The sequence below is a fragment of the Callorhinus ursinus genome, unplaced genomic scaffold (genome assembly GCF_003265705.2).
Source record: "Callorhinus ursinus isolate GAN/ISIS: 27379988/994484 unplaced genomic scaffold, GSC_fseal_2.0 scaffold2, whole genome shotgun sequence".
Taxonomy (NCBI): Eukaryota; Metazoa; Chordata; class Mammalia; order Carnivora; family Otariidae; genus Callorhinus; species Callorhinus ursinus.
In genome coordinates, this window is record NW_027397064.1 from 9,701,101 (window position 1) to 9,721,353 (window position 20,253).

The 20,253-nt window shown below is 41.8% G+C and overlaps 1 protein-coding gene and 1 long non-coding RNA gene across 4 annotated transcripts in view; one reads left to right on the forward strand and one right to left on the reverse strand.

The window, feature by feature from the left end:
- The window catches only part of LOC141370120 (uncharacterized), a 36,950-nt gene extending 21,395 nt beyond the window's left edge, over positions 1-15,555 (reverse strand). The window contains exon 1 of the long non-coding RNA XR_012373882.1: positions 15,538-15,555. This is a non-coding gene — a long non-coding RNA (uncharacterized lncRNA). The remainder of the gene's footprint in view (positions 1-15,537) is intronic.
- LOC112835259 (thiamine transporter 2-like) overlaps positions 62-20,253 on the forward strand; it is a 42,914-nt gene continuing 22,722 nt past the window's right edge. For 2 of the 3 annotated variants that reach the window (XM_073877670.1, XM_025886826.2), the window contains exons 1-2: positions 62-324; positions 19,671-19,831. In XM_073877670.1, the coding sequence (XP_073733771.1) occupies positions 19,682-19,831 (150 nt within the window). In that variant the 5' untranslated portion in view covers positions 62-324; positions 19,671-19,681. Of the gene's footprint in view, positions 325-2,601; positions 2,726-19,670; positions 19,832-20,253 lie in introns of those variants that run through there. The other variant, XM_073877669.1, reaches the window with a different exon arrangement.

The following is a 20,253-nucleotide window of genomic DNA, read 5'->3' on the forward strand; positions in this document are numbered from 1 at the left end:
AACAAGCAGAAATGAGAAAAGAGAGCTTGTTGAATTTGCCAACCTCCTGTCTCCCCGACAATACAAGAAGGAATGGGATGGTGTGCGGTGGTATTTGCTGGAGCTTCTGGGGATTTGGGCTCGTGCCATCAAACTGCCCCGCTGAAAATATTCCCGTGCACTGCATGATTCGGGGAAAGTTACTTCACGTTTTCGCACCCCCGTGTTCTCATCTATAAAATGGAGACAAGAGCAGTCTTACTTCATAGGATTTTTGTGAGGATTAAATGAGCTAAGACGTGTATATCAAGTACCCAAGAGTGGCCAGCATGCAGTAAAGGCTCGGTAAGTCTTGGCTGATATTAATAGTAATAATTATTTTTTCTGAATGTGAGATGTCCAGGCATACACATTTTCATGGGCTGCCTGAGTTTTGATTGAGAGACCACATTAGTAGCATTTTTCTAGGACAGTCACAATTCAAATATCTCTTGATACTGCCTAATTAGCCTGCAGAGCATACGTTTTGAATTTTGGAAACTATGGCCATTTCACTAATGGAAAAGAAGAGACTGTCTGTATGAGGCTGAAAACCTTGAACTGCCCTAGTGGAGATTCCCTCTAAAGTGGTAACACCTCTTATTAATAATTAATTCAGTGCTTGGTATGAACCAGACATTGTTCTAGTTCCTACATTAGCTTATTTTTAATCAGAAGGCTTCAAAAAACCATGCCTCTTCCTTTTCTATTTGCATCAGAGAAACAGAAATTAACTCTCCTTACTTCCTCTAGAGTCAGCTTCTGCTCCAGCCGATCCTGGCCCAGATTAGAACAACATATGCTAGCTTTATCTAAATTTACTGTGGTTTCCCTGCTTGAACACTAAAGAGCAAATTAAAATGTTATTTTATGTGAAGATATGTGAAATTTAACTAAATGCTTACAATGCCATTGTCAGATGTCCAATTTTGGTAGACCGTATCCCCAGTGTCAGTCTGTAACTTTCTAGTCAGAGTTTATTCTAAGGACACTGTAGGAATTGGTGGGTTATAAAGAAGGTTGTAAAACATAGTTGCCAAAATAATGTCGACCTTTTGGGCAACGGGAAGCAAGTCATTTACAAATTTATCTTTACCAGTTTAGCTCCTCCAAACCTTCAGAATTAAAAAAAAAAAAAAAGGCTAGTATGGGGGGCAAAGCAATATTAGGGAACTTAGCCCTGTCCACTTAACAGACACTGTTACTAGAGGTATCACATTGGAGTTTCTCCTCCACAGACAGGGTGACTTAGAAAGTTAAGGGATTTTTTTTTTTTAAGATTTTATTCATTCATTTGAGAGAGAGAGACAGAGCATGAGCAGGGAGGGGGCAGAGGAAGAGGGAGAAACAGGACTCGATCCCAGGACCCTGGGATCATGACCTGAGCCAAAGGCAGACTCTTAACAAACTGAGTCACCCAGGCGCCCCTATAGGAAATAAATTGAGGGTTGCTGGAGCAGAGGTGGGTGGGGGGATGGGGTAACTGGGGGATGGGCATTAAGGAGGGCACGTGATATGATGAGCACTGGGTGTTATACGCAACTGATGAATTACTGAACACTACATCTGAAACTAATGATGTACTATATGTTGGCTAATTGAATTTAAATTTGAAAAAAAAGAAAGCTAAGGGATGAATCTTGGGGGTCGGGGGAGGCTACAGTACCCACAGCAAATTCAGAGTATCTGGGGGGCAGGCACATCCCACACTCTGTTCCCTTCTACTAAACACAAAATGAGAACCTTGTCATTTCTTTTTGTTTCCTTTCCTATCTTTCAAAATGATAGTAAGGACAACTGACCTAATCTAAGAATGCATGTGAGCTTCGAGGTTATTATATAAAATCCACAGTGCTGGCTGGAGGATGAATGCCAGCCTGTGAGCTACACCCACATAGAGGAAGAAAAATGCTGGCCTCGAGCCAGTGGAAAACGTCCAGAAGGAAGTGGCTCAAAAACAGGTTGTAGGTGATACGGCAGAACAAATGGGGGCAGCACATTAACAGTGTCCATAAAGGGAGGCAGATGCCTAAATCTTCCTCCTGAGAGACCAAGTTGCTTAGGAGATCCTAGAAAGGGAGACTTTCTCAAAGGAAATGGAAGGGGGAAAATGCATCACGCTTTGGAGATAGGAATTAAAGTCAAATATCATGGAAGAGAAAGGCAAGTGTGTGCACTCAAAAATTCAACCCGATGAGCTGTTTCCAGGAAGAAAATTGGACTTTGGATGTGACCCGGGGAGTGAGATTAAAATAGGAAACTAGCCAAGTAACAGCAGGAATGTGTCTGACTGGTCTTCTGGCCACTCACAAAATTAGGTACTGAGAAAATCCAAAAACTTAGCTTCTCCAAGCAGTTGTTTATACGATCGCAGTGATTTGTGTTTAATACAAGGAGAAATCAATTCTCTGCCGATGCAAAGGCGGAGGCCTCCTTGCTCTGTGATAATGAACTCTGGTCCTTCCCTCCTGTCTGCCAAGGATTGCAGCATGCCACGGCGTGCCACGGCGTGCTTCACTGCTCAATCAGGATGTGCAGCAGGTGTTACGGGTCTGCCCTACAGACCAGAACTTTGAGATGGCGGTTGATGGCGGCTGGCTTTGTGTCCCAGGGCAGCAGAGGACAGAACGCCGCGCTCACCTTGTGAATTTTGGGTTTTTTTGCTGACTAATGCTCTCCTTTTGCGTAAAGGCTCCTCCCCACAAAGGTAAGCCCACACATGCTTTACTTATCTGCTGGAAGAAGCAGCTGATGAAAGACACCTTTCTAGTTTTTGCTTCAGACCCTGGTTTCACCATATGCAGGACTGCTGTTGCTTCATCTTCATAAGGTAAAATAAAGTATGCAAAATTATTCATCCCAGAGGGGGTAAAAATTGTGTCAGAATAGAGAGGGCAATAGCAAAATAATAATTTGTATAGAATTCTGATTTCTACTCCTTGTTATGGAGAAGGTACGTGAGTCAAATAATAATTTAAATGACATCGCTTTTTAGAAATTTGCCCAGGGTTGGACAGAGCTGCAACATTTACTCAAAATTGTGTACTATTAGGTGTTATAATAAAGGCAAAGCATCCTTGAAGCAACCTTCGAAACTCTGCCAAGCAGCACCAGCAGCAGCTGGATCAGGAGGTTCTAGAAGCAGGGACAAGAAGGGGATCTAAGCCTCGTTGCATTCACGGGATAGAGCCAGCTCTCAATGTGAATGCTCTTCCCCTCCCATCTGAACTTTCTATTTAGGAAGCTTTACAGATGGGCAGGAAGCACCACATCACTGAAAGCCTGACACTGGTAGATGTCACTAGCAGGAAATAGTACAGGATCTCTTTGGCCCTAGGAACAGCTTGTGGGGCCTTAAACGATCCAAAGAAAACTTCTGTAAATGTCCACTGAACTGATTTCAAGGATGCATGCTGCCTTACTTGGCAATAAAGAAGAATGAAATCTTGCCTTTCGCGACAACATGGATGGATCTGGAGGGTACTATGCTGAGGGAAATAAGTCAAACACAGAAAAACAAATGCTGTATGATTTCATTTATATGTGGAATCTAAAAAACAAAATAAATAAAACAAAGCAAACTCACAGATACATAAAATAAATAGAGGAGGAGGGGCTGGAGATGGGCAAAACATGTGAAGGGATGAAGAGGTACAAACTTCCAGTTTTAAGATAAATAAGCCATGCAAATGTATTATACAGCATAGGGAATATAATTAATAATATCATAATAAATTTGTATGGTGACAGATGGTAACTACACTTACTGTGAGGATCACTTCATAATGTCTAAAAATATTAAATCATTATGATGTACATCTGAAACTAATAGGATATTGGATGTCAATTATACTTCAATAAGAAAAAGAGAATGCATGCTACATTTATTATCAGTTAGGGTAATACGTGACATTTAATGATGCTCATCCTTTTATTTTTTTCAAGATTTATCTATTTATTAGAGAGAGAGCATGCTCATGTGCATGGGGGGGGGCAGAGGGAGAGAGAGAGAATCTCAAGCAGACTCCCCGCCAAGGAGGGAGCTGGACACGGGGTTGGAGGGGGGCCTCAATCTCACACCCCTGAGACCACGACCTGAGCCGAAATCAAGAGTCGAATGTTTAACCAACTGCGCCACCCATGCACCTCAATGTTCATCATTTTACATAGCAACCCTAAGTTGTATGCCACACAGTTCTAATTTGGGGAGTAGCCAGCAAAGGACAGAGGAGAAAGTAAATGAGACCATGGGACAACTTGAAAGGGATGAGAGAAGGAAACAAAACTAGCATGCCCCACCCAGCAGGCAGAAGAAGAAGCGTTCAAGCCTTGCATCCTTACAGAACTGGATTCTAAACGGCGTGACCCTTGGCCAGCCACATTATCTCTCCCGGAATGTCTGCTTTCTCAACTGCCAAGTGGAGACAATATCTACTTTGTGAACTTTTCAGAGGATTAAAAACAAGGCATAGAAAACATGTCATATAAATGCCCGCCTAAGCAGGTATTAGGCTCAATGGCACCTACCAGCGGTATTATTTTTACATGCTTGTTGATGGTATGGGTTAGGAAGAATTGATTTGGTTTTGATAGAGAATTGCATACTTGGAGTACATGCTGAGCACTCAGAATCTCAGGAAATGTGGACAGACAGGCACAGCCAGATTCAAATAGGTCACTAGAAGTAATATTTACAGGTGGTTATTCAAACTAAAGAGGTATCAGAAGAAGACAGGTTGTATTTGACTATCCAAGGGCTTCCAGGGGGTATGGAGGGGATGAGACTTCCGTGGGCTGAAGAATTTCAGATATTTGTGTGCATATGTCTTTTAAACCATGCAGCCCTGCCACACACCCCTTGTGCAGCACTAACCCAGGCAGTGTGCCGACCTGGCACTCAGGTGGTCCCTTTTTGAGAAAGCAGTCTGTGCGGAGGTATCAGAGTGGTCCTCAACTTCGGGGTGGGGTGCATCAGAATCCAGAAGATCTCTGAGTAGCAGCTGAAAATTGCATACAGGAGATTACAATACCCCTTCTCGGAAGGGCACTCTAGGAACTCCGTGGAATAAGGGGAAAGCCCTAGTGGAGAACTCAGTTTTGAGTCCAATAGACAATATCAGGAATGCAAAATCACCAGCTAAAAATGTACTCTGAAAAAACCTTAAGATGAGGTTTTTTTCCACACAGATGTGACCAGAACATGGACAGGCAATGGCGTTTAGGGCATTTGTATGATTACTGTAGAAATTATAAGGGAAAGAAGGAAAGGAGAGGGCTGGGATATTGGAAGCAAAACAGACACATCCCAATGGAGCTAAGGAATGGTACGGTCAAGGTAGCCGATGACATAAGCAAGAAGAGGTAGCTGGAGATAGAGCCGGTTGACGAGATCCCTTATTAGAGAGAGAATAGGGTGTGGCCATGAGAATGGGGAGCTGAGACAGAATGGAAAAAGGAGTTCCTGGAAATGAGAAGACTGAGGAACTGGGAAGATGAGATGCATCTCAGATGGATACTGAAGAACTGTAAGATAATAGCAGGACTTGGGATGAAGAATTGATGCCAAGGATTTGGAAGACGCAGGAAGAGAGATGAGGAAGTCAGTGAATATCGGCAACTAGACCATGACAAAGTGGTCAAGTTAAGAGAGTTCCAAAGAAATGAACATTTTTATTTTCTGCCAAAGGATTGAGAATAATTGTCTGGAGGCTGCGTGGAAGATCAAGGACAGTGTCAACTACCACATGTAAACACCCAAAATCACAGCTAGAAAATGGTGGCGCTGGTATTTGAACTCAAGAACCTGGGAAATACTAGCAGCATTATCGCTGTCCTTAGCTGTGGGGAGTAACTTCTGCCCCCCTTCTCTCTCAATATCACCACCTCCATTTCTATATTCTTGTCCAATACCAACACTTTTGCCTATTCTTCTCCTCCTCTCTCCAAGAAGGCTGGGGTCTTCTCCCATCCCCGCCAAGTGGGCAATTGTGTTTCTTCTATTAGGTTGACTCTGGTCTTCTCAAACCAAAATTCAGAGGGCAGAGGAATTTCAACTTCTCCAGGATAGTAGAAATAGCTGTAGGTCCATGAAAGTCATGGAGAAGAAAAGACCTGAAGTGCAGCTCCAAGTTCAATTATGGAGTTGTGCAAACAACCCAGGGTCAGGCTAGACAGAAATATAATGAATGAAAGAAGAGTGTGGGCTTCTAGGAGCACAGAAAACAGATGACTCTCGGCTCAACTATGGCTCCTCAGATAGTCATTTCATCGGTTACACAAGAAAGACCTAGAAAACCCCAAAAGCATTCCTTATGGAAGAGCAAATCCCTACTTTCTGTGAAGTAGAAGTAAATGGAAAGCAGTTATCTCAATTTAACCACTGGCAAATATTTTTCATTGTCATCATTCCTGTTTATTGATATAATTCAGTTTCTGATTTTTATTGCCACCTACTCTGCTTAAGTAAGAGCTTTATTGATATAAATTGGATCAGTATTTACTTTGCCTCGAGGAAAAGGACAATCAATCTAATAGGTCTCCAAATAAATCAATCTTCATGTTGGCGCACCGTGTAAAGGGGCAGAGAGGGTGGTGGATAACAGGACGACATCTGGAAGGTCATCCTTCCCAAAGTTCTTCTCCCACGAAAAGCCAAGGTTCCACCCAAGGCTACTCACTCTTTTCCAGGGAACCTCATCTTCCATGCTGAACATTATATCTAACCTCCTTTCAAAGTGAAATTACCAGAGGACTCATTGATTGTTACTAGCAACTGAGTGTGAACGCACTTGTGGAAACGTGTATCTCTCACTGTAGACAGCACTGCTCCAGCTAAGAATACCAGAAGCTGGGCACCTAACACACGAGTTCTTTAACACATCACATCTATTTTCGGGGTTTCTTTTATATCTAAGACCGCATGCACGCGTGCACTCATGTACTCACACACACACACACACACACACACACACACACTCATGTACTCACACACACACACGTGCGCATGCACGCACGTATGCACTCCTCACTCCCTGCTCGATTACTTCAATGGTCCGTGGAGCAGGAGGGAACCTTGTGATTCAAGGAGAGAAGATAAGCTCTGTGAGGCTGAACAGGGGAGGTCTACTCAGAGAGTGGATTTTTTTTTAATTTATTCATTTTATTTTTTTATTTTTTTTATTTTTTACTAACATACAATGTATTATTTGTTTCATGGGTACAGGTGTGTGGTTCATCAGTCTTACACAACTCACAGCGCTCACCATAGCACATGCCCTCACCAGTGTCCACCACCCAGCCACCCCATCCCTCCCACCCCCTCCCCTCCAGCAACCCTCAGTTTGTTTCTTGAGATTGAGTCTCTTATGGTTTGTCTCCCTCTCTGGTTTCATCTTGTTTCATTTTTCCCTCCTTTCCCCTATGATCCTCTGCCTTGTTTCTCAAATTCTGGAGGGTGGATTTTATCTTAAGTTAGTTAACCTCACCAATATCTGTGCTTCTCTGTCTGTTGGCAACTCGATGTCATCCCCACAGCCACCGCCACCTTTCAGGGCCTCCTCCTTCCTGCCTGGGACGACATCTGCTTGACTTTGCTTCCCTGAATGGTTTTGGGTCAGTCTGCTCATGAGAGGCACTCCTGTGAGATTCGGAAGATAGGAAATAAAGAAGTGGCCAGTATTTTCCAAGGCAGCTACCTTAATTGCAGTAATACCCAGGGTAGAATTCCTTCTCAGAGAGGCCTTTGGATAAATATAAATACCCATCACCTTAATAACATTTAAATCCAAACTTCCTGAAGCCTGTAAGAATATTCTCTAACATACCAGGATATATACAAATAAAATGCCATTAAATTTAAACTATTACCAGAAAGTGTCAAATATTGTACTTTTAAGCCCAGAAATGCAAGCAGAAATTTGCCTGTAAATTCATATAGCACTTAGATTATCTGGGTCCTATTAGAACTATTTTATAAAACACACTAGTTTTTGCCATTTTAACCCATAACATATATAACTCCTATTGATTTCATTTCTCTGGAGAGCCCTGACTGATACAATAATCAATCTTAGGTTATATACTTTGCTAGCACTAGGTAATTTATCCAAAAAATGTTAATTGAGCCCTATTAAATATGAATATAGTAGACACCAAGATGTCTCTGGCTCTTCTGTTTTAAAAGGAAGAGATGAACAAAAACCAATAAGCATATCAATATATAGCAAGTGGTGACAAAGCAATAGTGACAAAACAAAACAAAACAAAATATTTTGGACAGGGTGTCCTGAGAAGTCCTGTCTGGAAAGGGGCCTTGGAGCACCATCTGTATGAAGGTATGGGGCGCAGCCTGCAGACACCTGGAGGAAGAGTATTCCAACAGGTGGGCTAGGAAGACTTACGGCCCCAAACAGGATGCACATTTGACCCATGTGGGCACTGTCATTGCACGCAGGTCTGTAGGTATTTCCCGTGGCAAGTACATTGAGCCACACTCAAGAGACAGGCCCTGTCACTACCCAGCAGCCATGTTATCTTCTGGTCTCTACTTCTAGAAAAATCAAGAATTAGGACCAGATTGGTGTTTCTTTCCCAAATACTCGTAGTGGCCCTGCATTCTACATCCTCCTCACAAGGATTTCCAACGTACAAATAAGGACTCTGAGGAACATTCCAGCGAAGAAACTCATATAACTTTATTTAACCCAATGCTTCTGAACTTATTTGGTCTCAAAACTCTCTTTCTGTTATGAATAGAATTTGAGTTCATTGCAAACACTTTTATAAATACCGGACGCTAAGGAGCCAATTTATCTTTCAGTACTAAAGCTGTCTGAATACTGGGACATAAAATAACACACCCTCATTGCCCCTGCTGCCCAGCTAGCAGGCCCTAGGACTTCAAAAAGAAGGGACTAGAGAGAGAACAACTTTTAAATTTATTTTTGGCAGTAGAACCTTTCTTACATGTAAATTCCTATGTGAAAAAAAATAATAAATTCCTACCTGAACCGTCAATAAACAAAGCAGATAAAAAAGATGCCTGGGCTGAAGCAAAGGTCTGGATTTTTTTATTTTTATTTTATTTTATTTTATTTTATTTTATTTTATTTTATTTTATTTTATATTTTATTTTATTTTATTTTATTTATTTATTTATTTATTTATTTTTTTATTATGTTGTGTTAGTCACCATACAGTACATCATTAGTTTTTGATGTAGTGGTTTGGATTTGATGTGACATCATCAGCTGTCTGTCTCCATGTACCGGGATCACACTGCCCTCTAGTGTCTAATCTTCAAAGAGAGTAAAGCTAAAACTACTACAGAAATCTCTTTTCAAACTTCCAGCCTCAGAGTTGCACCTAACTGCAGTTTGCTAAGCTGACTCTCAAAGTGAGGCCCCCAACCATCAGTCAGCATCGCCTGGGAACTTGTTAGAAATGAAAATTCTCCAATGGAACAGAATAGAGAGCCCAGAAATGGACCCTCGACTCTATGGTCAACTAATCTTTGACAAAGCAGGAAAGAATGTACAATGGAAAAAAGACAGTCTCTTCAACAAATGGTGTTGGGAAAATTGGACAGCCACATGCAGAAGAATGAAACTGGACCATTTCCTTACACCACACACAAGAATAGACTCAAAATGGTTGAAAGACCTAAACGTGAGACAGGAGTCCATCAAAATCCTAAAGGAGAACACAGGCAGCAACCTCTTCGACCTCAGCTGCAGCAACGTCTTCCTAGAAAGATCGCCAAAGGCAAGGGAAGCAAGGGCAAAAATGAACTATTGGGACTTCATCAAGATAAAAAGCTTTTGCAAAGCAAAAGAAACAGTCAACAAAACCAAAAGACAACCGACAGAATGGGAGAAGATATTTGCAAATGACATATCAGATAAAAGGCTAGTAGCCAAAATCTATAAAGAACTTATCAAACTCAACACCCAAAGAACAAATAATCCAATCAAGAAATGGGCAGAATACATGAACAGACATTTTTCCAAAGAAGACATTCAAATGGCCACAGACACGTGAAAAAGTGCTCAACATGGCTCGGCATCAGGGAAATCCAAATCAAAACCTAGATGAGATACCACCTCACACCAGTCAGAAAGGCTACAATTAACAAGTCAGGAAACGACAGATGTTGGCGGGGATGTGGAGAAAGGGGAACCCTCCTACACTCTTGGTGGGAATGCAAGCTGGTGCAGCCACTCTGGAAAACAGTATGGAGGTTCCTCAAACAGTTGAAAATAGAGCTACCATACGACCTAGCAATTGCACTACTAGGTATTTACCCCAAAGAAACAAATGTAGGGACCCGAAGGGGTACGTGCAACCCGATGTTTATAGCAGCAATGTCCACAATAGCCGAACTATGGAAAGAGCCAAGATGTCCATCGACAGATGAATGGATAAAGAAGAAGTGGTATATATACACAATGGAGTATTATGCAGCCATCAAAAGGAATGAGATCTTGCCATTTGCAATGACGTGGTTGGAACAGGAGGGTGTTATGCTGAGTGAAATAAGTCAATCAGAGAAAGACATGTATCATATGACCTCACTGATACGAGGAATTCTTAATCTCAGGAAACAAACTGAGGGTTGCTGGAGTGGGGGTGGGTGGGAGGGATGGGGTGGCTGGGTGATAGACATGGGGGAGGGTATGTGCTATGGCGAGCACTCTGAATTGTGCAAGACTGTTGAATCATAGATTTGTACTTTTGAAACAAATAATGCAACATATGTTAAGAAAAAAAAAAAAAGGAAGAGGGGAAGGATGAAGGGGGGAAATCAGAGGGGGAGACGAACCATGAGAGACGACGGACTCTGAGAAACAAACTGAGGGTTCTAGAGGGGAGGGGGGTGGGGGGATGGGTTAGCCCGGTGATGGGTATTGAAGAGGGCACGTACTGCTTGGAGCACTGGGTGTTATGCACAAACAATGAATCATGGAACACTACATCAAAAACTAATGATGTAATGTATGGTGATTAACATAACAATAAAAAATTTTTTAAAAAAGAAATGAAAATTCTCAGTCTCAACCCCTCCCCACCAAGACCTGCTGAATCAGTAAGTGGGGAAGAGACCCAACGGTTGGTGTTTAAACACCTTCTCCAGATGAGAAGAAAATCAGAACTCAGCCCATCACCCACAGGTGGGAGTACCATGTTGCTTTCAATTAAGAAAAAAAAAAAAGAACTTGGAACAGCCTGTTGACAACCACAAATTCACAGAGGAGTTTCTCTACCTAGGATTCGTTCAGCAATTTTCACTTTCTGCCATTCTTTCAGACTCAATATGAGTTATATCCATTCCAACAATACCACTGGACCCCATTTATCTGTAACATTGCCATGAATGACAAAAGCAGGTTCTAGAATGAACCTGGTCATCTTTTCTTTAAAAGAAAATTTCTGTAATGGTAATGCCCATCGTAAAACATAGGGTTTGCTCGTGAAGTAGTGGTGAAAACCCTGTAACTCTAGCCTGCGTTTAATACATACACAAGATTGTATTTCCATCACAAGTCTTTTTCCTGCCCGCCATGCTGAATTTATGCTCTGTTCAGACCAGGCAGACCAAATACGGGTGCGTGAATGGGTTAGAGCAATTTTACTACAACTACAACAAAACTGGCTTTCTTCTTTCCTTTCTTCCTTCTTCCTTCCCCAAAGGCTTCCTGACTACTTCGGGTGAATGAGGGCTCTGTTGGCTGAAAGCACAAACCCAACCAAAGGGGCCCTGGGAACATCAGCTTCCTGTACAAAAAACACCTTCTTTGCCTTTAAGACACCTTCAAGTTTAGAAACACTTGTTTATAAAATTTGATAACTTGATAAAGAAAACAGACCCAGTAAAAAGGAGTGCCGTCATTACAAACATAAACATCAGTATCTCAGCGGGAAAGTCAATAACTTATGAGTAATGACTAAGCGTGAAGGAAATTTATAAATTTTTATTTAAAATTACAGTCTGCTTAGACGGGTGACCCTAAAAGAGTGAGGCACTCCTTTATCATTCCTGCAATTCATATATGATGAGAACACTTCAGTTTTTTGAACCACCACCATATGGAGTATAACCAGTTTATTACCTAGCTGAAGATACTTATAGGTAGCTACAAAACGAACTGGGAAATTTCACTCAATATGTAAATAAAGACTCACTTATTCTATTTATGGTTAACAATAATGAAAGTATGAATACAAGGAAATCCAGGATAGAATATATTTAACAAAAAATTTAAATGTGTAATATATCATATATTTTGTCCAAATTATCAAAAATTTAAATTACAAGGGGAAGGGAGGGAAAAATAAAATAAGACGAAAACAAAAAGGGAGACTAACCACAAAAGACTCTTAACTCTAGGGAACAAACTGAGGGTTGCTGGAGGGGTGGTGGATGGGGACATGGGGTAACTGGGTGATGGGCATTAAGGAGGGCACGTGATGTGATGAGCACTGCGTGTTATATGCAACTGATGAAGCGCTGAACTCTACCTCTGAAATTAATAATACACTATATGTTAATTAATTGAATTGAAATGTGAAAAATTCAAATTAGGTGTATTAGAATCAATATCAGCTTCCTAGAGTGGCTGTACCAAAGCACCACAAAACTGGGTGGTTTCAAACATCAGGAACTTATTGCCTCTCTCATAGTTCTGGAGATTAGAAGTCTAGAACTAAGGTGTCAATAAGACCCTTCTCCCTCTGAAAGCTGTAGGGAAGAGTCTTCCTTGCCTCTGCCAACCTATGGTGTTTGCTGGCAATCCTTACTCTTCCTTGGTTTGTAGATGCATCATTCCAATCTTTTCCTTTGTTGGCACATTGTCACCTTCTCCCTGTGGGTCTTTGTATCTGTGCCTCTCCTTATAAGCATCTCAGTCATATCGGAATAAAGGCCCACCCTACTCTAGGATGACCTCATCTTAACTAATTATATCTACAACAACCCTGTTTCCAAGTAAGTTCCATTTTGAGGTACTGGGAATTAGGATTTCAACATATTTTTGGGGGAGGGGACACAATTCAACCCATAACAGTCCCCCTTCTGGCCTCCCAAAATTCACATCCTCCCCACATGCACAATTATATTCACCCCATTCCAAACATTCCCAAACATCTGAACCATCCCAGGCTCTAAATCCAGGCTCTCATCTAAATATCATCACTTCAGAGTCCCGAATTTCATTGTCTAAATCATATAAATCACTATGGGTGAGACCTACGTTATGATTCATCCTTTGGTAAAATTCCCCTCCATCTGAGGGGGAGACGAACCATGAGAGACGATGGACTCTGAAAAACAAACTGAGGGTTCTAGAGGGGAGGGGGTTAGCCTGGTGATGGGTATTAAAGAGGGCACATTCTGCGTGGAGCACTGGGTGTTATGCACAAACAATGAATCATGGAACACTACATCAAAAACTAATGATGTAATGTATGGTGATCAACATAACAATAAAAAAATTTTAAAAAAATTCCCCTCCATCTGTGAACCAGAAAGCAAGGTATCTGCTTATAAAATACAATTATCATGGCATAGGGTAGACATTCTCATTCCAAACAGGAGAAATTGGAAGGAAAAAAAGGGGTAAAGGGACTGTCTTAAAAACTAGCAAGGCAAGTTTCATTAGATTTCAAAGCCTGAGAATAATTCCATGCGGCTGGATGTTCTGTCCTCTGGGCCCGAGAGAATGGCAGCCTCACCCTGTTGGCCTGAGGGGGTCTCATCAGCCCAAACTTCTGCATCTGTGCCTCTGCCCTCAGACTCATTCTTTTTTCGTTTCATGCCGCCTCTGCCCCTGTTAAGCCAGGCTGGTAGTGATTCTGCTGATATAAAATTCTCAAAGACCCATCAGACTCCCGTGCAATTCACAGAGGTCCAAACCATCAGACTAGAGGGTCCTCCATGGAGCTTTCCAGGATAACCCCATCTCCATCCCTGGCTTCTGCTTAGATGGTTGATTGGATCCATCAGCCACACACCTGAGCTCTTTAGCAAACGATGGCCCAGCCACACTGTTGGCACTGTTTATTATATATGCTATCTAGATGTGCTCAGAATCTTCCAAGTCATTGAGCGCTGGTTCCTTTTTGCTTTGGAGTTCTTTCCTTGATTTCTTTCCTTTCTCTCACATTTTATTATAAGTAGCAAGGAGAAGCCAGACAGCACCTTCAACACTGCTTGGAACTCTCCAAGCAAAGTATCTCCAAGCAAGATTCATCGCTTACAAGTTCTACTCTCTTTCCAACAACAAAATGTAATTCAACCACGTTCTTTGCCATTTTAGAACAAAATCACCTTTCCTCCAGTGTCCAATAACATGTTTCTCCTTCCCATCTAAGATATCACCAGAAGCACCTTTATCATTCATATTTCTAACAACATTCTGTTCCTAATGAAATATGTCTTCTCTAAGACAATAGACACTTTCTCTGTAGCACTCATTTCTTCTTTCTGAGCCCTCAACAGAATTGCACTTAACGGCAATATTTCTACCAACAAACTCTTCAAGGCATTCTAAATTTTTTTCTATCAAAGAGAGTAGAACTTGTACCTCAAAATTCTTCCAGCCTCTACCCATTTTCCAGTTCCTAAGCCACTTCCATGTTTTTACGTGTTTGTTACAGCACCACATACTCACCAGTACCAAAATTGGTACCAACAATCCATTAATCCTTGTGATGTCCTGGGTGCAAGGGAACCATGCCGTTGAAATGAGTCCCTATTTCCCTATTTGATAACATCCAAATAGCAAAAGGAGTGATGTGACCGCTGAAAGTCAAATAGAAAGAAATCTGTCTAATCACCATTAAAAATAAGGAGCATTTCGTGGTCAGTGTGTATTAACCAACACAGCTAGTTAGAAAGGGCAAAGCAAGGTTCAGATGGAAAATGTTGACATGGAAAGCTGATTTAAGTCATCTAGATTAAAAAAAAAAAACATACTTTTAATACTGAGTCATGGTGAGCTGGAATATAGAGATCATATTCTCTTAATTCTTTAAAAAGTATGTACAGTAAATGTTCACTAATTTAGAGAAGAATCTAAATAAATTTAGTAAAATATCTAAATAGAGAAGTATAGGTGTGGACAGCATGTATTTTGTAACTAAACTGATCAAATGTTCCCTTTATGGCAGACCATAAAGGTCTGATTAAAAGGCAAATAAGTATGATTTATGATCTCTCATATGTAATTAGTATTTATAAAGGGCTTTCAGACAATTTAAGTCCTTTTTTTATTTTTTATAAAGATTTTTATTCATTTGACAGAGAGAGAGAGACAGCGAGAAAGGGAACACAAGCAGGGGGAGTGGGAGAGGGAGAAGCAGGCTTCCCGCTGAGCAAGGAGCCCAACGCGGGGCTCGATCCCAGGACCCTGGGATCATGACCTGAGCCGAAGGCAGACGCTTAACGACTGAGCCACCCAGGCGCCCGACAATTTAAGTCCTTAAAGAAATAGTTTTCCATGTGATCTTAAACTGTTAACTTACTCTTTTGGTGTCTTCTTATTCTCTCAAATTAATTTTGAAATTATTCCCACATTGTGTACTGATGATCAACAATTCAGCTTAGCTGAGTCTAACATTATGAGCTGTTACTTTATCAGTGATTCATTGGTGGTGTGATTTCCTGGGTCACTGGGACTAGACCAGATTCTCAAAGAGAGGCCAGGGAAAGACACTGGTATTTATTGTTAGGCAGTGCCCCGAGTCTTCTCCTGTTGACCTCATTTACTCCTCACAAATAATAAAGTAGATCACTGTTGCCTTCTTTTAATCAGTGGGACTCAGAGAGGCAAAGGAATTTGGGTAAGTTCAGCCAGCTATGTTAAGTACAACAGAAAAAAAAACATCTATCAGACGGTCTACATCACGGTAATAGCTGGGATACTTATTAAGTGCCCGCCCACTCATGGCAGTGCACTTGCTCCTCAAACAGCGAGGGCCCCGAAGCTGCAGAACTCCCCACCTGAAGCACCTGGGATAGATCTGTGTCCTGCACCAGAAGCCCACTGTGTTCAATGTACCCAATGTCCTCCTCCGGAAGACTAGAAATTTGCACTTTGACATAACTAAGAGCAAATCAGAGCATTTGTTTGGTAACATGTTAACTGATTTCCAATGACCTTTGGAGCAACAGGTTAAAAATCAACTAAGAATTATCACCTGCTTGAACTATTAACAATCACACCCCTAGGGTAACCTGAGATTGTAAATTCAGTATTTGTCTCTTTTTAAAGCTATAACTCCACCATTAATTTTAAAAGGGGGGAAATGCCTTAGAATTAGAAAAAGAGGTCTAAGGAAGGAATGTTTGCATCTATCATGTTGGGTTCTTCGCTCCCTTCAATCTCAGTGGAGACCACATATCAGGGAATAGTGTATGCCTTGTGTTTTCAAAGTTCTTCCCAGGGAGCCATTAGTTTTCCACAGGCCATAAGGAAAGTCATTCAATTCAGAGGGGCAATGCAGGCAGAGAAAATAAAAACACACTGTCCCTTTGCAATAAAGGAGGGTGCCAGCAGGGGGCCAACTTGGAGCCCATCCTCACAGCAGTAGTCCTGATTTCACATTCAAGAGGATTTGTTGTAGCTCTTTCTCCACCTGATCACTTGTCATGTGAATCTTCCCATTGTGGTGGTAACGGATTCCATATTCTAGTCAGACCAACCAATCCACTCATTTTGAGTTCAACAGCCTTTGACGAACTGGCTGCCAACATCTGGGGTGGGTGGAATGGAAGTTCCCCACCTGCCCAGGTGAGGACAACTGAGGCCTCAGCCCATTAAGAAACGTGTCCAGGACAGGGAAAGAAACAACAAATGTTGGAGAGGTTGTGGAGAAAGGGGAACACTCTTGCACTGTTGGTGGGAATGCAGGTTGGTACAGCCACTTTGGAAAACAGTGTGGAGGTTCCTCAAAAATTTAAAAATAGAGCTACCCTATGACCCAGCAATTGCACTCCTGGGTATTTACCCCAAAGACACAGATGTAGGGAAAAGAAGGGCCATATGCACCCCAATGTTCATAGCAGCAATGTCCACAATAGCCAAACTGTGGAAGGAGCCGAGATGCCCTTCAACAGACAAATGGATAAAGAAGATGTGGTCCATGTGTACAATGGACTATTACTCAGCCATCAGAAAGGATGAATACCCAACTTTTACATCAACATGGTTGGGACTGGAGGAGACTATGCTAAGTGAAATAAGTCAAGCAGAGAAAGTCAATTATCATATGGTTTCACATAAGGAATAGCATGGAGGACATTAGGAGAAGGAAGGGGAAAATGGGGGGGGGGAATCGGAGGGAGAGATGAACCATGAGAGACTATGGACTCTGAGAAACAAACAAGGTTTTAGAGGGGAGGGGGGGAGAGGGATGGGTTAGCCCGGTGATGGGTATTAAGGAGGGCACGTACTGCATGGAGCACTGGGTGTTGTACGAAAACAATGGATCGTGGATCACCACATCAAAAACCAATGATGTATTGTATGGTGACTAATGTAACATAATAAAATTTAAAAATAAATAAATTAAATTAAATTAAAAAAAAAAATAAAGAAACTTGTCCAGGGACCACACAACTCAAAAGGTGGATTCGAGATTTAAATTTGCTCAACTGCAAATGCTGTGTTCTTCTCACCAGGAAATCCTCAGTTCGTTATTCCAAAACTATTTTGGGGGTAACCTCCAGGGGTGCCTGGGTGGCTCAGTCGGTTAAGTGGCCAACTCTTGGTTTTGGCTCAGGTCATGGTCTCAGGGTCCTGGAATTGAGCCCCACGTCAGGCTCCGCACTCAGCAGGGTTGGAGGAGGGGGAGTTCTGCCTGGGATTCTCTCCCTGCCCCTCCCTTCTCTCAAATAAATAAATAAATCTTTAGGAAGAAAAGAGTAACCTCCATATTCTTGAGACGCAAACAGTGGTTTGTGGTTCCCACTCCGGAGAACTAGAACACTTGGGAAATATCTCCTTATTATTATTTGAACTATTCTGGTCAGTTAGAAAACCGTGTTTGGCCCAATGGCTGTACTTGAACAAACATTTCCAGGAGACCTTTGAGATTTTATTTATTTATTTATTTGTCAGAGAGAGAGGGGGAGAGAGAGAGAGCACAAGCAGGGGGAGCAGGAGAGGGAGAAGTAGGTTCCCCGCGTAGCAAGGAGCCCCATGTGGGACTCGATCCCAGCACCCTGGGATCTGACCTGAGCTGAAGGCAGCCGCTTAACCGACTGAGCCACTCAGGCGTCCCTCCAGGGGATCTTTGATATGTAAGATTGTGTGCTAGATTCGGTGACAAAAATGAATCCCCGCCCCCATGGAGCTGCCAGGCTAACAAGCAGATGTGCATGTCGATACCTCAGTTTCTTCCAAAGCCATGCCTTCTACAGAATGCATAGTGTGTGCTTACTGACTGGCATCGTTCAAACATGTACTAGTGTGTGTAATCTTCCCAACATGAGGTAGGTCTTACCATTCCCATTTTACAGATGAGAAATCTGAGGTACCAAAGAGGTCCAGTAACTTGCCAAAGTTTACATGCTTGTGAGGAGCAGCAAGAATTTGGACCTTCTTGACTCCAGAGCCCTGCCCTTTACTGTCGTGCCACACTGCTTTGCCAGGGCTGTAACTGAGAGGAAGCATAGAAGAAGGCAGGAGAGAAGCTGAAAAGGGTCGGGAAGCTTCAGGCAGGAAATGGTCAATGACTGAGTGAGTGACGTTCTCTCCGAGCAGTCCATTGCTTTCCTAAGGGCTGCCCATGTCTTCCCTCAGTCAGCCAACCTTAAGGCTTATCCTCCTGAACTTAAGTTCTCACGTTTCAGTATTAGCAACATAAGTGGGGAAAAATAGGAACAGAGCAAGAGCTAAGTATCAACTCAGAAAAATACTTTTAAGTCCTGTTGAATTTCATCCATGATACCTTACTGTCTAGATGTCATGTAATTCTTCTGAAGGTTGGCATCAGAAACAAGTCAAATCACCTGAGTGGGTGACAAATCAAATTATTGGAGGCTTCTTATGCTAAACCAAGGCTCACCTTGAGTTTGCTTCCTAGATAAAGGAAGGGGTCTATCTGCTTTATAAATCTTCACTCCCCAAAGGCTATTTTATTCACCAATTTAAGCACTCATTAAAATGGATTTCCAGTTCATCAACCACCACAGGGTAATAAGCTCATGACGGGGGGCAGGAAGCAGATGTTTGCTTAGCAACTACGTTTATCAAAATTCTACCAGTCTTATCTTATGCCCAGATTTCTGCCTGAGGAGAAATTCCCTGACTTCTTTCTACTGGAAAAGATTAGAGGAGAGCATGGCCCACTGGCCTGACATACTGGGGAGTACTTTTTTCCTCAGTCACCCCGCCAGTCCAGCTGATATGAAACTTAACCCCCTTCCTGCAGTGTTTTCAAGTAACCATTAGTTTTCTCTTTAAACCAAAAAACCCAAAGACTTGAGTCCCTGTGTTTTGACCTGTGATATATATTTACTGTCACAACAATTTTCTTTTTGTCATTTTTTAAGACCAAAGGACAAATGGAGCATGGGGAAGAGAACACAAGTTTTATGAAAAGAAACCATCAATCTTCTGACTTACTTTTTTTTTTTCTTTTTTCTCCAACAGTTTAACCATCCATGAATTGTTGCCGTACATCACCAAACCCTTCCTGGGTTTTTCCCACAGTAAACCTCTGCTGCATTGGGTTTTTCTCAATGATGAAACCATCAGAGCCATTTGTCGTACCTTATTTGGCAGGACCAGATAAAAATATAAGCCTCAGCATGGTAAGTTTACTAACATGCTTATCTTAGATTTGTCTTGTTAAAACCGATGTCTAAAGCCTTGGGTAGGAGCTAAGTATCTGCACTTCTTACCATCTCAAATGTGAACAAATGGTCCCTAATGATTTCTGCGCATTTGTCATGTAAAAATATAAAACTCTTTCCTACCACACATATGGGGTGAGTTCAAAACAACCTTTCAGCTGTACAAAAACAATACTCCCTGATGTCATTGCTTATTATCATGAACCTAAAACAAAGCCATACCTAGATATAAGCACAAACCTTAGAGGATAGTATAAGATTTGGAGGGGAAATGTTAGGAAAAAGCATATGAAAAAATCCTCTGAAGATTTTCTTCCTCTTTATGTATAAGCATTAAGGCCATGGGTAGTTTTTAGTCAGGTCATAGGAAATAATCCTAA